The 20,989-nt window shown below is 41.7% G+C and overlaps 2 protein-coding genes across 4 annotated transcripts; both read left to right on the top strand.

Annotated features, from left to right (window-relative positions):
* Positions 1-250: 250 nt before the first annotated feature.
* On the top strand, positions 251-3,221 carry LOC133711514 (leucine-rich repeat extensin-like protein 4). The gene has a single exon (XM_062137625.1). The coding sequence runs from the start codon at positions 571-573 to the stop codon at positions 2,749-2,751; it is 2,181 nt and encodes a 726-aa protein (XP_061993609.1). The 5' UTR covers positions 251-570; the 3' UTR covers positions 2,752-3,221.
* Positions 3,222-15,643: 12,422 nt separating this feature from the next.
* On the top strand, positions 15,644-20,465 carry LOC133711520 (uncharacterized). Of its 3 annotated transcripts, none has more exons than XM_062137629.1 (13): positions 15,644-16,006; positions 17,079-17,367; positions 17,462-17,535; positions 17,654-17,813; positions 17,898-17,922; positions 18,038-18,124; positions 18,384-18,555; positions 18,640-18,713; positions 18,908-18,980; positions 19,229-19,300; positions 19,375-19,520; positions 19,746-19,819; positions 19,918-20,465. In XM_062137629.1, exons 2-13 carry the CDS (start codon positions 17,175-17,177, stop codon positions 19,977-19,979), a joined length of 1,212 nt encoding a protein of 403 aa, XP_061993613.1. In that variant the 5' UTR covers positions 15,644-16,006; positions 17,079-17,174; the 3' UTR covers positions 19,980-20,465. The 3 variants fall into 3 exon arrangements, with proteins under 3 accessions (XP_061993613.1, XP_061993620.1, XP_061993618.1); XM_062137636.1 differs by having other exon boundaries at positions 15,648-16,006; positions 19,384-19,520; XM_062137634.1 differs by lacking the exon at positions 15,644-16,006 and adding an exon at positions 16,831-16,979.
* Positions 20,466-20,989: the final 524 nt, after the last annotated feature.

A 20,989-nucleotide genomic window follows, 5' to 3' on the forward strand; every position in this document is an offset into this window, starting at 1 on the left:
TATTCTGTAATCTCTGTATCAAGCTTATTAGAGTATGAGTGAATATGAGACATTGTCTTAATTTTGTTAGTTAAAAAAAAAAGAACAAATTAAAATGGGATTTAGAGTTTTGAATAATGTGAATGGGAATGTGAAAAATAGAATAAAAAGGAAAGAGAGAGCAGATTGAGGAAAGGGAAATTTAAAAGAAGGTGAGAGAATCTGGTGGGCTTTGAGCTGTGATTTAGCTGTCTATTTTTATGTGTATAATCAAATCCCCTCTAACCTCCTCCCACTGGTGCAAACTACAAACACACATCTCCAAAATCCCTAGAAAACAGTCCCCCACTACTCTTCTCCTCCCCATTACCCATTCCCATTCCCATTATCCCAAACCCAAAATCTCTCTTTCTCTCTCTCTCTTCCTCTCTCCTTCTTCTTGTTCTTCCTCAGATCTCTAGGTCAATTCAATCCCCATTTGCAATCTCAGCTCAAAAAATACATAGAAGGTTTAATTTCTTTTGTGTGTAGGGTTTAAAAGACCAACAAATAAAAAAGTGGGCATTTGAGGAGTCAGATGTCTGATGTGAGATGAAGAAGAAGACCACTCTCTTTGATTTTTCTCTTCTTCTCCTCACTACTGCTTTCTTCTTTGCTTCTACACTCTCATCATCCAGCCACATTATCAGCCATGGAAGTCTCACCGACGCCGAGGCCCTCTACATCAAGCAGCGCCAGCTGCTCTACTACCGGGACGAGTTCGGCGACCGGGGAGAGATGGTGAAAGTAGACCCTTCTCTGGTTTTTGAAAACAAGAGACTCCGAAATGCTTACATAGCATTGCAAGCTTGGAAGGAGGCTATTCTCTCCGACCCTTTCAATCTCACCGGGGATTGGGTCGGATCTAATGTCTGCAACTACACTGGAGTGTTCTGTGCTCCGGCGCCCGACAACAGCTCGATCCGAACCGTCGCCGGCATTGACCTCAACCACGGCGATATTGCTGGCTACTTGCCGGAGGAGCTTGGGCTGCTCACAGATCTCGCATTGTTCCACATCAATTCCAACAGGTTCTGTGGGACTGTGCCGCACAAATTCCGGTACCTGAAGCTGCTTTTCGAGCTCGATATCAGTAACAATCGATTTGCCGGTAAGTTCCCGCATGTTGTGCTTAAGCTTCCTGAGCTGAAATTCTTGGATCTGAGGTTCAATGAGTTCGAGGGGACTGTGCCCAAGGAGCTGTTTGACAAGGACCTGGATGCTATTTTCATCAACCATAACCGGTTCAGGTTCGATCTGCCGGATAATTTCGGGAACTCGCCGGTCTCCGTCATCGTTCTGGCCAACAACAAGTTCCACGGCTGCGTTCCTTCCAGCCTGGGCAACATGTCGAACCTGAACGAGATCATTATGATGAACAATGGGTTCAGGTCGTGCTTGCCGGAGGAGATTGGGATGCTGAAGAACTTGACGGTGTTCGACGTCAGCTACAATCAGTTCTTGGGTTCGCTGCCGGACACAATTGGAGGGATGGTGAGCCTTGAGCAGCTCAATGTGGCTCATAACTTGCTGTCTGGGTCGATTCCGCCGGCTATTTGCACGTTGCCGAGGCTGGAGAACTTCACTTACTCTTATAACTTCTTCACCGGCGAGCCTCCGGTGTGTCTGGCCTTGCCTGGTTTCGATGACAAGCGGAATTGCTTGCCGAATAGGCCCTTACAGAGGTCGGCGGCGCAATGTAAGTCGTTCTTGTCTAAGCCTGTGAATTGCAATTCTTTTGGTTGTAAGCCTTTCACTCCTTCACCTACTCCCTCAATTCCTGTTCCTTCACCTCCGGTTGTGACTCCCTCGCCGCCGATCTTTATACCCCAATCACCACCACATCCGCCGCCCCCACCTCCTCCCCCAGTTTCCTCACCCCCACCTCCTCCGCCGTCTCCGCCACCACCGCCGCCGCCATCACCTCCACCCCCAGTTTTCTCACCACCGCCTCCACCAGTTTACTCTCCACCACCGCCTCCACCCTCACCTCCTCCCCCAGTTTACTCACCACCTCCACCACCACCCTCACCTCCGCCGCCAGTTTACTTACCACCACCACCACCACCACCTCCGCCACCATCACCTCCCCCGCCAGTTTCCTTGCCGCCACCTTCTCCACCCCCACCATCACCACCTCCACCTTCAGTCTCACCGCCATATTGCGTCCGTTCCCCACCACCACCGCCTTCTCCATTGAGTTCTCCACCTCCACCAGCTCCTTACGTATACTACTCACCCCCGCCTCCTACTCCACATTCACCACCGCCACCACCACCAATTTATCCTTACTCATCACCTCCACCTCCACCACCTGTCCATTCCCCACCTCCCCCTTCCCCACCTCCTTGTATAGAACCGCCTCCACCACCACCTCCTTGCATTGAATTACCCCCACCGCCGCCCCCACCACCGCCATCACCACCACCATGTCCAGAGTCCTCGCCACCACCACCACCTCCCTACCATCACTTACCACCACCATCTCCTTCACCGCCACCAACACCAGTGTATGAGTCTCCTCCCCCACCTCCGGTCCACCATTCACCACCTCCGGTCCACCACCATTCACCACCACCACCGGTTTATCAATACAGTTCTCCACCGCCACCAAATTCACCTCCTCCATGTGTTGAAGCAAGCCCACCGCCTCCCACTCCTGTATATGAGGGCCCATTGCCACCAGTCTTTGGAGTTTCATACGCGTCTCCTCCGCCACCACCCTTCTATTGATTCTTTTGAGAATTTTCCTCCTCTAACCTTTCCTGGAGCACCAACAAACTCAGCGTCACTGGCATTTTCTCTTTTGGGCAATTCTCATCGCTCAGTGGGAAAAAAAATTGTATAATTGAGATTGTATGCAATTCCTGGAGTCATCATGATCATCGGCGACAACAAATGTCTCAAGAAAAGAACAAAAAGAAGAGGGTGAAAGCATAGACATGAATATCATTATAGATTGAGAGAGGTAAGAGGAGAAAGTCTCTCCCATATTTATTTGAATTGTTATGGAGATTTGGGGTTGTGAAATAAAAATGGCAGAGAAAGAGTAGGTTGCAGAGAATGTTGTATGTATAGGGATGAATGAATTCAGGCTACAAACACCGCAGCACCGCCTTCTGCTAGCTGCTTCTGCTGCTGATTTGTGGTTTTAGGGTTTTATTGTTATTGTCTCATTTATATCATACTTTTGTTTCTTCTCATTTCCAAATTCTATAGTATAATCATGAACACTTTACTTGTATTAAGTTTCAGAGTTCACATCATTCCAATTCCCTCTTAATGTTATAAGATTAAAATTGCATTTGTTGAATCCATCGGTCTCCATTTGCTTGTTGGAATCGCCAGAAATAGAGTTTTTGTTTGAGAAACCTTGGTTTCTATAGTGTTTCGATCAATCACAAGACAAATTTTATGTGTCATTGGAATTGGAATTGTTGGATTGATGAGGAATCCATGTGCATTGCAGCTATGGTGTTTGACAAAACGACTTGAATAGTCACACGGCTAAGCTAGATTGTGTCCGTCTGTTGATTTTGTCTTATCAAAAACACAGCTAAGCTGGATTTTGTTTATCATATTGTTGATTTTGTCTAGGTGATAGATAGATAAGTCATTAGGTTGATTGGGTCCCTAATTTTCGATCGAGACTCCAGGTCCCAATTGGCAATCGACATCCCTGTAGGACCTGAAATTCGGAGTAGTGAATGGAGGGTGCTGGGGGTTGGTGCTACCTTCAATTGCTGATCTGAGCTCCTTGCATTAGATTAATACTGTTTGGGATTAGTATCATCATCATCATGATTCATGTGCAGCCCCCTCTTAATATATCAAATAGATCGATTTGAAATTTCAAATTCAAACCTCTTTGCTTCACCCTCACACTTTCTCTATTGGAATCTGCAATCCCCCAAAACCCTCATGAAAAGCTTGAAATGAGTCATCAAGAAGGTTGTTTGTTGTTGACTCTTGTCATTCTACCTTCATTTTCCATAATAAAATGCAGGATGAACCCTTTTCCGGGTTTAGATTCTTTGAAAATATAGATTGTTCTTCATCGCTAGATTGATTGACACACCCCAATTACTTTCCAGAAAGTCCTCTTGTCTCTCTGCCCCTCTTTTTATCTTGTGGTGGGTCGCAGGGTCACAGGGTTGGGGTGAAGCCATATAATATTTCAATGCCTTCCCAACATCACCGAGTGATTCTACATCATTGTCCACCATAAATACTTTCGATCTTCTTACTTTTTACTGTGGGCATTTCACCATTATGCCAGTGCTGCATTTCCACCATCCATTCCTTTCAATTCTATCACATGTAATTGGTACATGATTGCGATGATGACCCTGTTTGTGTTTGCCAAACTTTCGTGTGCTGTAACCTCTTCCACAACCGACTGTCTTTCATATCTGCCCTAGAACTTTAAGGTCATGCATACCCAAATCAAGTGAAGCTCATTACTCTTGTAAAGCACCCACCCACCTCTAATAAAGGGCACTCAAATTCAGCAACGCGGAGAAGTGTATGATTCTGCCATTGTTGGTGAAAATGACAGCCAACACCAGACAATCGTCAAGTCATTTTCCGATCCGCTTCTACATTTTTGGGAAAATTGCTCGAGCAGAAGCACAATCTTCTTGGTGGATTTTCTCTTGTATCCATCGATATGTCGGTTTCTAATTTCAATATTTAGGTCCAAATTATTTCCAACCGAATCACCCTAATCTCCGCAAGTAACCGAAATAGAAACTCCCCAAGATCCAAAACTAGACAACAAAAAGCGACCCGCGTCGTCTACAAATTCGTATAGCTGGATCCAATACGTAATTTACATCATATAGAGCGTGTTTGTGTGTGTATGTTCTTGAAAAAAAAAAAGAAAAGAAAGAGCCTATTATGCTAGAAAAATGATCTCAAAGACCATAATTTTCTTTTGTTGAAGTTGTCTTTTTTCTACTGTGGAAAACAAGAGAAACCCATCAAGGAAGGGATAGTGAAGGGTTTAAATGGAAATGGGGCCTGAGAAGATAGACTCCCACATGGGATGTTAGAGCTTTTTCCACATCAACAAATGGCAAAGGTGCCATTTTTAATGTAACTAGTTGGTTGACTTGTTTTCATTACCTGAAATAGGAAATAACTCCCATTTAATATTGACAGCCTGTGATTAGGTCAACATATAAATTGGGCATCTCATAAAATTGATGCTCATTATGCATATACTTTTGATCAATCACCACATGAAAATATTAACACCAACTATAGGTCCAAAAACCCTAAATCAGAAAATCGCCCACCAGCCTAATTTATTTCTTCTCATTTTTGTAAGTGAAAAGTTGTGAGTTCAACTCAAGAAAAACCAATCGTTGTGTATTCTAAATTATTGACGTAAGTAAAGAAAAAGTTGTGCACCAAACAAGACTCCTAAAGATTTTAGACCTTCCCTCCACAATGTCCCATGCTTCAAGCCCTTTTGGCATGGTTTTCATTAATAAAATAGGGGGGAAAGGGCTCTCAAAATTAAAGTAAAAGAGCAACATGGAAGCCATGAATTGCCATATGTAGAAAATGATATTGAGTTTTTGTCCTCATAATAAAAGAATCAATTTGCTTTTGGAAAAGGGCATTTGGCAAGCTATGCAGAAATGGCCGGCAATTCTTCACCAGTTCATCATGGTCTATTTGCTTAATATAATGGGGCATACTTGATTAGTTTTGAACCACAAAAACCCCCATATAAAAATGTCCAAAGGAATCAGATTATATAATTGTTTTTGGAGTGTAATCTTTAGGGTTATTAATGTATCTTTGTATACAAGAAATTGGATTCAATAATTGTGTTGCAGATATCATGTGCTTTTTTTCAGACCATATACATTTGAAAATGGCCTTACATTATTTCATAGGCTCCTACTACTACCACTTCTACCAGTACCAACATCCTTTGGTTGCCTATTTACTTGCTACAGGGCCCTGGCTTTTATTCTTGTGTACAAATTTTTGTTGAACTTTATAACATGCTTGTACTCATCTTCATTGAATAGTCTCGACGCTTGACACTAATGCGTGGAAAGAGCGGATGGGCGGAGAATTTACCCTATTTGAACTTACAAAATTACGAAAAACACACATTTCTTGACGATAAAATTAAGCGCGGTTGAAGTGAGGATAGTGCAACAGTGCAACTAATCCTATCAGAACTCTAAAGTTGATCTTCCTATAATCGACTAGTTTTAGGATGGAAAACATGACGTCTTGTGGCACTCAATTGAAGACAACCACGCGACCCGAACTAAACCCAATTGAGAAGTTTCTCGGATGTTGCCAAGTAGATAAACTTCTTTTTGGGCCTTAAGCACAGGTTCAATAATATTTGCTGAAACCTAGTTCCCTTTACCCAACAGACCAGGCCATAAACCAGCAAAAAGGCCTGTTTTTCAATTTGCCCCCTAGATTTCCAATATAGACGAGTTGAGATTGTCCATGTCTCGATAACATTATGCACTAAAACATGTTTATAGTAAGTAAATGAACCACACTATATGTTGTACGAGCTAGTGGTATGCCGCATAGAAAAAGTATGAAGAGTTAATCACCTATACAGTTCATCGTGAAACCTTCTAACGAGGATCACTAAAATGAGGAATTTCTAATAAACGGTTTGGGAGATTCGCTTTTCAATTACATTACTGCAAATCAATCGTTAGATGTATATGTATGCATGAGTAGATCACTTTTGAAAAATTTTCTTCCAAATTGCTAATCGTTAATGTACCAAACTAGATCAAATCAATTGACTAACCGAATCTCTCAAACTTAAACCGTTCATGTTTATAAATGATAAACTTATCCCGGAGCGAAGCGAGGTCGTTACAGTAGGGCGGCAGCGCTGGGATCCTCTGTGATCGGAGCGGATCGTTTGGATCCGATCTGGATGGGACATATTGATCTCGATCTGAGGAGGGTCGTCGTCTCTTGTTGGCACGGTGGGATGGAGGGACGGTGCACCGACGTGCGGCGTCAGGCAGGGTTCGGTGAAGAGGTTGCCGGAAGGTTGGCTCAGGCGAGATGGGGAGGGTGTGAAACCTGTAGTGTTCAACCACGACTTGGGCTTAGCGGTAGATGGGCCTGGGCTTTGGCCCTTGACCCAGTTTATTTTTCTGTTTTGTTTTATTGTTATTTACTTTTAGTAGTATGTGGCTCTATGCCGGCAATAAGTCCCTACCACCTTTGGGTAAGGCGACGTGGGCTTTGTCTCGGTATGCACACTCAGTGTGCCTTGTCTGGCCTAGCGAGGATGTGAGCTATTTGGTTGATCAAATGGACACAACCTCCTAGTGTTAGAAAGAAACAGAGTGTCACTGGATTTATTTTCGTGCGGCAACATAGTGGGAAAGCTGTGTTATTTATAATGATGCTTCTTCGTATGAGAATTATCTTTCCGGTATGTCACCGCTATGTCAAAGCAAATGGAGTAGCCATTCGTGCACTATTTGCTAATTGGTGCTTGTTATAATACATAGATTTTGTCGAGACTTCTGGTATTATTTCAGAACGTTCTCTCTATGCTTATTGTAATCTGGGGTTCAGGCTCTATGTCCCCCCCCTTGTATTCTGCTGTTTCGTTAATTAAGGCTTGAGGGCAGCTGCACCAGCCAATTTAAAAAAAAAATGATAATCAAGATTATGTTCAAGGAAAACCTAATTTGTGTTTAGCCCAAACTCTAGGTTACTTGACCTAGTGGTAATAGGATTTAATTAGAAGGATCTAGAATCCTAATCAATGTAGAATTACTTTCCTTGTATGATTGAGATTCTATGCATTGTAATCCTCTATATAAAGAGACCCCTATTATCAATGAGAATACCCAGCAAATTCCTCTCAATTTCAGTTTCTCTACAACACGTTATCAGCACGAGCCCTAACCCTAGCTTTAGAAACCAAAACCCCAGAAATTGATCAAGCTCCACCGAATTAGCCTTGCCTGCGCTACTACTGCCCCCACAACCCCCGCGTCGCAACTCAACGCTAACCCTACCAGGTTAGCCTCGCTGCCCATGCAGCGCCCGCAAGCCCTGCTTGCCTTCTGCCCTCTGCCCTCACGCGCTCGCCTGCCCTTGCGACCGCAACTCACCAGCGACCTCGCGGCATCCCTGCAGCATCCTCGCGGCCCTACATTCTCGCAACACCGCGACCCTGCGACACAGTCTACATTCGCAACCCCGCGACACGCCCACGATACCGCGACCCCCGCGACACCGCGACCTCGTGCCCTCGCGACTCCGCGATTCCGTGACCCTCGCGTCTTCGCTACCACGCTGTAATCCTACAAGTCTGCATACTTGCACTAGGACTGAAGCTCGTCTCCAATCCTACGACAAGGACCATATGTGTTCTGCAATCCTAAGAGGTAAACTTTTCTAAAAGTTCCTGTTTTTGAAGTTTTTCATTCTTTTCTTCTTTTCTCGGGGACTTGCAACCTCCCTTCTTCTACCCCCCTTTCTTCTTCATAGGGGAGACCAATAGCCGAACTGTGGGGGTTCGTGCTCACTCCAAGCTTGGAGCTTGTTGAGATCTCCAAACTTAGAGTTTGTAGAGAATCTATGATTGACCACTTACATCATTGTTTCGATCTAATTCAATACCTCTTGAAATTTAATTTCTTGGAAGCGATTACGCTCAGAAATTCCTAATTTCTTGGAAGCGACTACGCTCAGAAATTTTATATGTTTTCGTGGTAGCCTTTTTCGCTCCGAAACTAACCCTAATTTCTTGTTCTCTTTCAGGATGAGTAACCTGAACAAATTGGACTTTGCTCCATTGGGAACAACTGGCTCTGGATATCACAAGTGGGTTCGTGATATTCGCCAACATCTCAAAGCCGATCGAATCCTGGATACGATTCTCGAGCCTAGCCAGGACGTGCTAACTGTTGAGCAAGCTCAAGCTTTGGAAGCAAATAGAGCAGCCTTAGAGGCAAATAAGGCGAAAACCATCATCCTAATGACTCGTCATATGGATGATTCGCTCCAGTACGAGTGTATGAATAAAGAAGACCCCAGAAGGCTGTGGGTCTCACTCAAATAAAGATTTGGCAACGTCCGTGACTCCCTGCTTCCTGACCTAGAAGTGAGATGGCATAGTCTCCGCTTCTGTGATTTCAAGTCAGTTCTTGACTACAACTCGGAAGCACTTCACATTAAATCCTTAATGGAATTCTGTGGTAAAGAGATCACAGATGCGATGTTGATTGAGGAGACTCTCTCTACCTTCCCTCGTCTCTGCATTGATGGTTGCTAAGAACTATCGAATCGATGTTACTGCAGGACGGATCACAAGGTTTCATGAGCTCATTGGAGCTATGAATGTTGCTGAAAAGCATGACAACATCCTTGTGAAGAACTATAATTCGAGATCCGTGGAAATAGAGCATATTCCGGAATCCAATTATAGTCGCGCCTCTAAGAGAGGGCGCCAAGAGCGAAACCCTAATCTTAGGGATACTTCTGGACGTTCTAGTCCATATAATCGCTCTACTTGGGAAGGTAACCGCCAATATAGGCGAACACGGAACCGAAGAGGTCAACGTGGAAAGAGAGAGGGAGGCAACGCCTCTGGCCATATTGGTGGCGCCACCAACATTAAAGAGCCATCTAAATGACGCTTTCAAAGAGCCTCAATCAATGGAGTTTGAGCAAAGAGATGTATGTTCCCGATGTGGAGTGTCTGATCATTGGGCACACATTTGTAGAGCTCGTGAAGAAATTGTCACCGCCTACAAAGCATATTGTGAAGCAAGAGAAGCTCACTATGTGGAACAAGAAGATCAAGAAGATGATCTAGAGTAAAGGGTTGAAGACTACAAATTTGGCTGGGATCAATAGATCGCCAATTCTGTTTAAGCCTTTATTTTCCAAGAGATGTAGGCAATTGCCATATCATTTTTGTAGTAGATGCCAATGTTTTTGTCTTTCTTCAAAGTAGGCGTACTCAACGTAAATGTGATGTCTAGGAAGGTTTTGAGATTAGTGGTACTTAAGCGAGCCTTGCTCCACCGACATCTCTCTACTCACCTGGTCACATTTATTTTGGAATTACCGAAAGAAGTTAGACGACTACCATTGTTTTGCATTAGCTAGCATTTGGATTAGATTCTCCTAATGATTAAGGGACAATGATGTACTCCGTTGGCTTATGAATAAAATTTTGAGTTCTTTTCATTATGACTCCATTTTGATTCATGAGCATGTTACCTTGTGACTACGATGGCTGGGCCATCAGTATTAATTCAAGGACATGGAATAGCCCAAGTCTCTTTGCCAAATGGCACCTTGATTAATGTCACAGAAACTCTCTACGCTCCCAGGGCAACTCGCACCTAAGGATAGCCAACGGATTCCATGCGAAAACGCATATAGAGAACGGAAATGAGTTCCTTTGCAATACCTCTAATGATTGCGAACAAAGGCGCATCTTAGAGAAGTTTATGTGTCTCTCTAGTGGACTCTATGTCACTATTCGAGCTATTAAATCCAATAAAGTTATGAGAGAAGATCTCTTGGATTTAGACACATATTGGCTTTGTCTCGACAGGATAAGTCACCCTGGTCATGATATGGTGATCCGTCTACTAAAGACTTCATATGGACACCCTCGAGCGAAATGAAGCAAGAATCAAAAATTGGTTCCTGGACTTAGCAAGACCGCAACAATTGCAGCATTTGGCGCTGCAGCTGTCTTGGGGCGCCATATGGCCGCCCAAGTCCCTTGTGACAACGCCATATATGGCGCTACCCATGGCCATGACGCCATGGATGTCAATCCCCATGGTTATAACGCCATTGATGCCACTTCTCATGGTCATGACACCATGATGGGTGATGTAGTCACAAACTTTGCTTCAATATGCGTTTCAGACGCTCAGGCCCAACCAAAATTCTCATTGGTTGCTTCTAAAGCCTCTCGCTCGTTTTACAAAGCCCGTTCCTTAGGGAAATTAGGACTGAGACCGTCCTATGCAAAGGATATGAAAATACTCATTATGTTCTTACATAGAATCCGTAGGGATTCTGTGGACTAATTCCACCAACTTGCGGACGTTTAAATATCTTATGATGTTGGTTGATATGCAAACACGCTGGTCACGTGTTGTGCCATTGTCCACTTGTAATGCTGCTTATGAAACACTCCTAGCACACATCATATGACAACGGGCTCACTCCCCGAATCATCCTATTCAGTCAATTGGATTTGACTATGCTAGTGAGTTTACATCGAAGACTTTCGATAGTTATTGCATTTGGGACTGATGTTGGACATCATATTCCCATGAGCACACCCAAATGGTCTCGCGGACATGACTACGATGGTAGTCCGGACATTGGTAATGCGTACCAACCGCCTTATATCCGCTTGGGGTGATGCAATATCGCATGCAGCAATGCTAATTCGTCTACGACCTACTGCCACTCAATGTCTCTCTGCGTTACAGCTAGTGACTGGGTACAAGTATTTTTTACTTACGCACATTTGAGTGAGCCATTTATGTGCCAATTGCGCCGCCACAGCGCTCTATAATGGGTCCTTACAGACGAATGAGCAACTCAGTTGGATTTGAGACTCCAACAATCGTCCGCCACTTAATGCCCTTGCTAGGCGATCTCCTTACCGCTAGATTTGCGGATGTCACTTTGATGAGACAGTCTTCCCGTCGTTAGGGGGAGATAAGAACACGAATGTTCAACAGGAACGACAGGAATTGTCGTAGTCTGTCCCCACTATGTCTCATCTCGATCCCTGTTAAAGTGACGAGATCACACAAATATGCTGCAAACATGCCTGCAAGGATGGACGTCCCTACGAGAGGACGTAGCGCCACCCTACACAGAGGTAGGCATGGCGCCAACGCCATAGAGAGTGGCACTCTGGCGTTACAGGCCATGGCCCCAGCTAGGATGCATGGGAGGCCCGTGGGTTTCGAATGATACTTTGGCACATTGCAATCCTTTGATCATCGACACTCAAAATCCGTCTCATGAGTATCTTCCGGGTTATGGTTATCGTTGGGGGACGCCTCAACGTTAGAACCCTATTCCTGAGAATATAGAGCTCTATGAAACTTACACTAGTGTACATGAGATGTGGGATAGAAACTCCATCATAATTGATGATGTAGTCGCGCATTTCGTTGCGCATGAGTTTGTTGAGTCTGATGATATCGAACCACGCTCCATTGATGAATGAATGCCAACGTAGAGAGATTTGGCCCAAATGGAAAGATGCGATCCAGGTTAAGATGGATTCTCTAACGAAGAGGAAGGTTTTCTGAGCTAGTGATGCCAACACCTCCTGACATAAAACCTATTGACTAATGGGTCTTCGTTAGAAAGCGTGATGAGAAAAAGAGATGGCAATCTCGCCTTATGGCGCAAGGCTTCTCACAAAACGCCCTGGAATCGACTACGATGAGACATATTCTCTAGTAATGGATGTCATTGCACTCCACTACCTTGTCAGTTTGGTAGTTTTCGAATAACTGAATATGCAGCTTACAAATGTGGTCACTACGTATCTCTATGGGGATCTAGATACGGAATATACATGAAGGTTCATGGTGAACTTCATTTACCTAAGTCAAGTGGCTCTAGACCACGGAGCGCGTTACAAAGAGGTTGAAACACTCACTAAAGTGACTACTTGATTGGGAAGGGATATGCCCACGCGTTTCCATAACAAGTTTCGGATTCTATCGCGGTTCATGTTGGACATGATCTTCATTAGAAGCCCTTAAAGAGTTAAGGGAAACCGCTGAACATTAGAAATCCGAGTTTGAGATGAAGGATTTTGGGAGAACACGATTATGTCTCGGTTTGGAACTTGAGCATCGTGTTGATAGATGCTTAGGCATTTTGACAAGATCAAACCTTCAAGCACCCCCATGATCGTCCGTAGTCTTGATCCTGAAAAGGATCCTCTTCGTTCAAAGGATGATGACGAAGATGCGCTAGGGGCAGAAATGCCCTAGTTAAGTACAATATGCGCATTATTGTACTTAGCTCCATGCACAAGACCGGACATCTCATATATATTGTGAACTTGTTAGCTAGATATAGCTCTGCGCCAACGCGACGCCATTGGATTGGTGTAAAAGATATCTTTCAATACTTGAGATGTACGATTGATATGGGCTTGTTCTATCCCTACAGAGAGATGATGGATTCGGACCCATCACACACCAGGAACGCCGCCAACACTGGCCTGCGTCCCCTCTCCCCATCCCAAAACGAAGTTAGCGTTTTGGAAGGTTTTGCTGATGCTGGGTATCTCTCTGACCCACACAAAGGTCATTCCCAAACTGGTTAAGTGTTCACCATGGGTAAAGACTGCGATATCTTGGAGGTCTACAGAATAGACCCTAGTCGCTATATCTTCGGACCATGCAGAGACTATTGCTCTTCACGAAGAGATTCGTGAATGTATATGGATTGGATCCATAATTACGCATGTTCGAACAATTGTGGTTTGAAGTCTACCATAGATGAGCCTACGAGCATTTAGGATAATGCAGCTTGTTTTGAACAAATGAAGTAAGGCTACATCAAAGCGACAACACCAAGCTTAATCAGCAATAACAGACTCTCCTCAAGATCAAAATGAACTAGGTTCGATTTGAGGACAGTGTGGCAGACTTGCTCACTAAGTCATTGCCTAAATTCCACTTTCGAGAAACATGTTGGTAGCATCGTTTACGGAAGTTATCCGAACTCCCATGACCGTAGTCATCAGGGGGAGATGCAGACATCAGGGGGAGATGTCTACATGTATGGTCTCGAAACGTGAAGGGTGTGTTGTGCTCTTTTTCCCCTTCGACCGAGGTTATTTTTGTCCCACTGGGTTTTTGTTACTCGGCAAGGTTTTTAATGAGGCAACGAGAGAAGCACCGCGTTTGGGCAACACAAGGGGGAGTGTTCAAGGAAAACCTAATTTGTGTTTAGCCCAAACTCTAGGTTACTTGACCTAATGGTAATAGGATTTAATTAGAAGGATCTAGAATCCTAATCAATGTAGAATTACTTTCCTTGTATGATTGAGATTCTATGCATTGTAATCCTCTATATAAAGAGGCCCCTATTATCAATGAGAATACACAGCAAATTCCTCTCAATTTCAGTTTCTCTACAACAGATTATGTATTCCTTAAAGATTTTCAATTTGGTTGAAAATTTGCATAAATGATCTACACATGAATATCTAAATATATAACGGTTGATTTGTGAAAATGTCATAAAAAAGTGGGTCTTACAAGATTCTTCATTAGAAGCTCTCCCATATTTCGTAAACAATCGCTCAAAGGAACAAATCCATGATTTTGAGCAAATGTGTTTCGAAGAAGAAACACCAATAGCCTACGTCAAATAGTTATTTTGGCTTTTGGTAGTACCCCGTCTCAAATATGTTTTACACTTGACCAACCTTCTTAATCGGAACCCATAAAAAGAAAAAAGAAATGTTAATCAAAGCTTTAGTTTAATAATGATGACCAATGACTTGATATCAATTCCCTAAATCAAATTATTGCTGTACATGAAACACAAGAAAAGATCTCCTTGATTAACGCTGATGGCCCCCTAAAACCTTATCAAAATTCACATCAATTCTCGGGTGAAAAAGAAAAAACTCAAAAAGTAAAAAGTGAAACTTAATTGAAAAATCCAAAAAGATTTTCAACGGTGACTGAAAAATTTGTACCGCTGGCACGTGCTCGCACGGATCCAAATAAATAGTAAAAAATTCAAAAAAGGTAAAAAGAACACGTCACAGTCACAAACTGCTTCAAAGATTCCTTCCCCTAATTTGTTTCTTTCTCTTTTCTTTTTCTTCTTTTTCATTCTCTCTCTTTTTTTTTTTTTTTCTTTTTTTTTTCTCTTTTCTTTTCCCAAATAAAGTAAAAAAAAAGACGTATATGGAGCTCCGCCGAACTAGAAAAGGGGATGTTCATAAATTCCGTTAGGTATTATCGACCGTTTGATTTGGAATGGCCGTTTGATTTATTTAAGAACAAAACAATCTTTTTCGCTAACGAATCTCATGCTTAGTTATTAGCTCTCTCTCTCTAAGTTCATGTATCTGATATTTGTAGTCTTGTTGTTAGTGGAGATTATAGTAAAAATTTCCATTTTAATTTTGGAGTATTTATATTAGTAGTTGGTTAAAATGTCCGGAATTCATGAGTAAAATAAAAGTTACAGTATTGTCTAACTGCAAAAGCTAGATCATTGGCATAATTAGAGGGATATATAGGACAACAGTGCACAGAGATTATAACCAAAAGCATCATTATGTTAGGCATGAATTTCTGGCGTGAGGCAACCTAATTGATGATCATTGAGTGCACTTAATTAGCTAACACCAATCCATTGAGTTGCCAACTTTTTAATTATTTTTTTTGGGTCAAAAATACTATATTTATCGGTCAATGAATTATATCCGATATGTATTAGTGTGTGTTTGTTAACATATATTATGTTATATTTAATTTTTTTTTTAATGAAATTATCTCAAGAGAATGAGATTTGAACTCGAGATTTCAAGGATAGGAGGTAATAAGCATTTTGATCTTCACGTTTTTCTGTTGCGTTATAGTTTGCAGTGCGTAGCAAAGTTCGATAAAAGAGTGGTAAGCAAATGGCGCAAGTACCTTGAAAGATACGACGTGAAGCGAAGCCAGTGAGCCTTACGGCGGGAAAAAGAAAGAAAAAGCAAACAAGCTAAAGCAATCAAACCCTCCACTACAAAGCAACCTCTCTTCTTCCCCCCCCCCTCTCTCTCTCTCTAAATAAAACTAGAAGACGAATCTCCGTCTCTGTTTTCTGTCACAGACATTTCGAGAGGGAGAGAGGGACAGAGAGAGAGAGAGAGTCTCGGAGCCTCTCCAAGCTAGCTACTGATAGTGATATACATTCTTCTCTAGCTCTTTCATTCTAGGTACGTACTCCTTTGAAATCTTGGATAATCTTGAATAGCTTTAATTTTCTGTACGTCACCTTTTCTAAGCTCCTTTTCTTTCTTTCTACAACTAATTTGTGATTGCTTCAGTATATAATCAACCTCTTTTGTCTGTTGAAGATGTCAAATCTGGTTGTTTTGGTTCCTGTCTTGTTTGTGCATTTCCGATAGCAAATTAGAAAGCATATTTCACATTCTTTAGATGAGCCCAACACCATAAATGCCGATTTTTCCACTACTGATCCCTTTAATTGGTGAGAAATCGGAGGTTTATTTTATGTCCTTCTCAACGATCAGGCAAAGAGTCAAGTTATTCTCTTTTCTGTTGTCTTCTGGGTTGAGTGTGTGACAGAGTCAAATACCAAGTTTGCCAATACAATTACCAAATTGTATCTACTATCCCTTTTGATTACATAGCATTTGAGGGCATAACCGTCCTGAAATAAACTGTGGAGTTCAGTGGAAGATATTCAGGCTTGCATTAGAAGAAAGGATCTCCAACTTAATATTATCATGTTTATAGATAAATGAAAAGAAAATAAGTAGTATACCAATTCACGGAAGTTATGGATTCCTTTTGTGCTTCATGAAAATTCAAAAGCATATAGAACTACTAGTGGGTCCAAATGAGTCGTCAAAAAATTGGCACCAAACTCGAAAAAAGAAAGAAAAAGGCTCCCCCTAGCCTCAACCTCAAGTAGAGAGTATGCTTATGCTGCAATTAACGGCTCTGATAGCAATTAGATTTAGATAATATTCATCAAATTGGAATCAGAATATATATGCTGGTCTATCCATCGTCAACTATTATCGTGCATGGCACGATTGTGTTTGTGTTTGTCATGCCCACCCAACTCAAAAAGAAGCATAATGCCACACATACCATTCACCAAGTTTAATTGAGTGTGTTCATGTAAATATCTTGTCCACAAGTTTGATCAGCGTGAATAGGGTATTTAAACTTTGATTGCATTTTGGGCTGGTATACTATTCAGCCCAATTGTTCAGTTTTGTAGTTTCGACGCTGGAATAACCGACTGTAACGTTGCAGGGAAAGAAGAGAAACTGACAGGAACAGAAAGAAACTGGCTTTACTTTTGGTTTGATGAAGAAGAGAGCCTGAAAGTTGTATGAATGAGTAGAGAAAATGGAGAGTCCTGCTCCAACAGGCAACAATGAGAGGAGCAACACGTTCAAAGTTGATACATGGTTTAGCCAATTCCGGAATGGCTCGAATCCATGGATGGCTAGATATGTTTATGGTCTTATGTTTCTGCTAGCAAATCTTCTGGCATGGGCCGTCCGGGATTACGGAAAGAGCTTCTTGATGGAGATGAAAAGTAAGTAAAGATTGCTCTATTCTATTGATCATAAGCAAAGCTTGAGTAGTATATGATGTTAACATTGGTTGTGATTTATGAATTATGACTACAGGGTTAGAAAGATGTGAAGGTCAAAATGAATGTTTGGCTGCAGAAGGTGTTCTTCGTGTGAGCTTGGGATGCTTTGTATCCTTTTTCTCGGTTATATGACAATATTTATTTACTACTAGGATGGATCCAAACCTTGTTGGCTTTTCCATAATTTATGTATTTTGTTCAAATGTGAAGCCTTAATGATGATCAGTTGTTTTATTTCTCTATGTTTCTTTCAACCGTGGGTGCCTCGAAGTTGAATGAGTCCAGAGATACTTGGCAATCTGGATGGTGGTCTGCTAAGATTGTCCTGTGGATTGCTTTCATTATCATCCCCTTTTTGCTTCCTTCGGCTATTATAAAGATCTATGGTTAGTGCCATTTTTACAACACACCCTGAACTATTGTTTTTGAAATCGTTTCATTTCATGCCTCTGATACAAATCTTTTGGCAGGTGTGGTTGCACATTTTGGCGCAGGGTACCTTTCTACCTTGTTATCTTTACCGTTTTCTTCGTCATAAATCATACATGTTTGGCCAGACATTAGCATTTGTTAAATTCTATTTTAACAAGTTCAAGTACTGATTTTTCAGGGTATTTCTTCTGATTCAGCTAATAAGCATAATCAGTTTCATTAGATGGGTGAATGATTGCTGTCAGTCTTCGAAATCAGAAAGATGGTAAGACTTTTCTCAAACCACCAACTCAGCCCTCTGTATATATATAGACACAATAAGTTTCTAACTAGTATGTACTTCTTGATGAACTACGTGAAGTTGTATATGTATTTGTTTAAGAATAGTATAAGATTGAGAGGACTGAATGGAAAAGTTTTATCTGCACTCTTTATTTCAGTTTTGAGACACTGAAACAACTGTAATGTAGCTACTAGCCATATTCATGACTTGTATTTTGTGGCTAATTTGGTTTGTGCTGCAGCCAAATTCATTCAATGCTAATTGCAACAACTGCATATGTTGTAAGCTTAGTGGGGATCATAATGATGTACATATGGTATTCACCAGATCCATCTTGCTTCATCAACATTTTCTTCATTACCTGGACATTAGTACTACTTCAACTCATGACGAGCGTCTCTCTCCACCCAAAAGTAAGTTTTGTTTACAATTTTCCTGTCTTGTTCCATCATTTGTGTTTTACTGCAGTCTTCTTGCTAATTTCCCACCTGAAACAGGTGAATGCTGGTATCTTGACTCCGGGGCTCATGGGGCTCTATATAGTATTTATCTGCTGGTTTGCCATTAGAAGGTGCGGTTACAATTTCTTCCCTCTGTGCTCAAAATTGGTGTTGGATGTTATGAAATTGCTTCCTTTGTAGTTCTTAGCCTCCAATCAAACATGATTTAGTGAAAAACCTTCGAATTGTAAACTGAACCTTCGCAGATTTTGTGTGATTACATTTGTGAGTTTAGTTTTGACATGTTTATTGCGTTATCGTGCAGTGAGCCAGTAGCAGGGAACCTTTGCAACAGGAAGGCAGAAGCTTCACAGCATAGGGATTGGCTCAGCATTATAGTAATACTCCAAGTCTTTTTAAGAGTTTAGTGACATAAGAAGGCTCTTTAAGTATTTTTATCCACATGATGATATTACATCTTTACCTAAAGCAAAGAAGATCATAGATTTAAAGCCCTAATGTTTATGTATGATGTCCAATTGTCCATTGTATGCAAACTATGGGTTTGCACAGCTTGTATTGAAAAACTTTCATGCTTATTTTTTCATCTCACACAAAAATGTGACAGAGATTCGTTTGTTTACAGAGCTTTGTTATTGGTGTACTTGCAATCGTTATTGCAACATTTTCAACAGGCATAGACTCCAAATGCTTTCAGGTCTGCTCTACTGTCTGAACAACTTTTAGTTGATCATGCATAGTTCCTTTGAAATGTAACAGTGACAGTGATAGACACTGCAGTTCAAGAAGGACGAGACTGAATCCGAGGATGACGTTCCATATGGCTATGGCTTCTTCCATTTCGTTTTCGCCACAGGAGCAATGTATTTTGCAATGCTATTGATCAGTTGGAATACTACTAATCACACCATGGAAAAGTATGCTCCCCTGCCATACCTGCTCTGTTTAATTTTCATCCTATTTGTGTTTATGGGACATTCTCGAGTGCAAATGCATTGGTACATGAATGAAAATCGACTTCATACACTTGTAGACTAGTTCCATGTATTGATGCACAAATGCACCGAAGTAGACCCTTGTGTTTATATCTGAATGACTGTACTTCTTTTCTTGGATTCTCAACAAGTCACTCACTCCTACAGGTGGACAATTGATGTGGGCTGGACTAGCACTTGGGTCAGAATCGTGAACGAGTGGATCGCTGTCTGTGTGTATTGTAAGTAAAACAAAGAGAAAGCAACTCTTTTTTAGATGGAGTATTATGTGGTTGTTGTTGCTTGAATGTGAAGTACTTGGGAATCTTCTGTTTTGCAGTGTGGATGCTGGTTGGTCCAATTATATGGAAGAGTAGACAAACAGCTGAATCCGTCGTATAAATTCGAAGAAATTATGTGGTTGTACATATGACACTCGAGCCTTGGCAAGAGAGGAAGGACTATTTGCATGTTCAAGAAGTGCCATTGAGGCCGTGAGCCACCCCCTGCCAGCACTAAACTGATGAACTGACTGGGAGAGTCCAATTTCTACAGCAATTCAAGCCTCTAGGACCTCTGAGAGGGTTTAAGAGGGCAAAAGACCACATACAAGTTGCCCAATACTTTAGCTTCTCCTTATTTCTTACAATACCGAAGAGCATACACATATCTTATCAAGATCGAAACAGTTGTACAGTATCTTGGATCCAGTAATTTCATGTGGACACTGCATTATACACTTGGTTTTCTTTTAGGATTTTGGTTTTGCCTGTCGATTTGGATTGTTCTCTTGCTCCCAAGAATTTAGGATTATTTGTTAGGTTCTAATTCAGGTCGTTTGTTACCTATTACAACGATTATTATTATTATTATTAATTATTTTTACAACGATTTGTACTTTGTTTTAGGGAAGAGGATTGTATGCACCGACAGTGCACTTGCACTGTCAGTTATTTTAATCTTTAAAAAAATAACAGTCACTCATCTAATCTATTCCTTTATATATTTTAATCTACTCCTTTATATATTTTAATAACAGTCACTCATCTAATCTACTCCTTTATGTTTTAGTTTATGTTTTAGGCGTTCAATCAACTTTGGTATGCTAGCCCTCCTGCTGAGCTTCACAGGTACTTGCAAGCTGATTTTTTGGGACTCCCAAATTATCGTTTTTCATTTTGATAAATGGTTGCTTATTTAATGCCTGCAAGTGGCATGATGAAGGAAGTTATTATGGTTGTCGAGAGGATCCTGTTGGTTTGTTATTATTGCTCACGCCTTGTCAGAGGCTTATATTTCTAGGAAGTTGTGCACAAGGTTAGCTACATGATCAACTGCATGAAGCTGCAAGGGAAAATTTGGCATATTTTGGGTGCTAGCCTTTTAATTTCATGGCTGTTTCTTTCTTTTAG

The sequence above is a fragment of the Rosa rugosa genome, chromosome 1 (assembly GCF_958449725.1).
Source record: "Rosa rugosa chromosome 1, drRosRugo1.1, whole genome shotgun sequence".
Classification (NCBI taxonomy): domain Eukaryota; kingdom Viridiplantae; phylum Streptophyta; class Magnoliopsida; order Rosales; family Rosaceae; genus Rosa; species Rosa rugosa.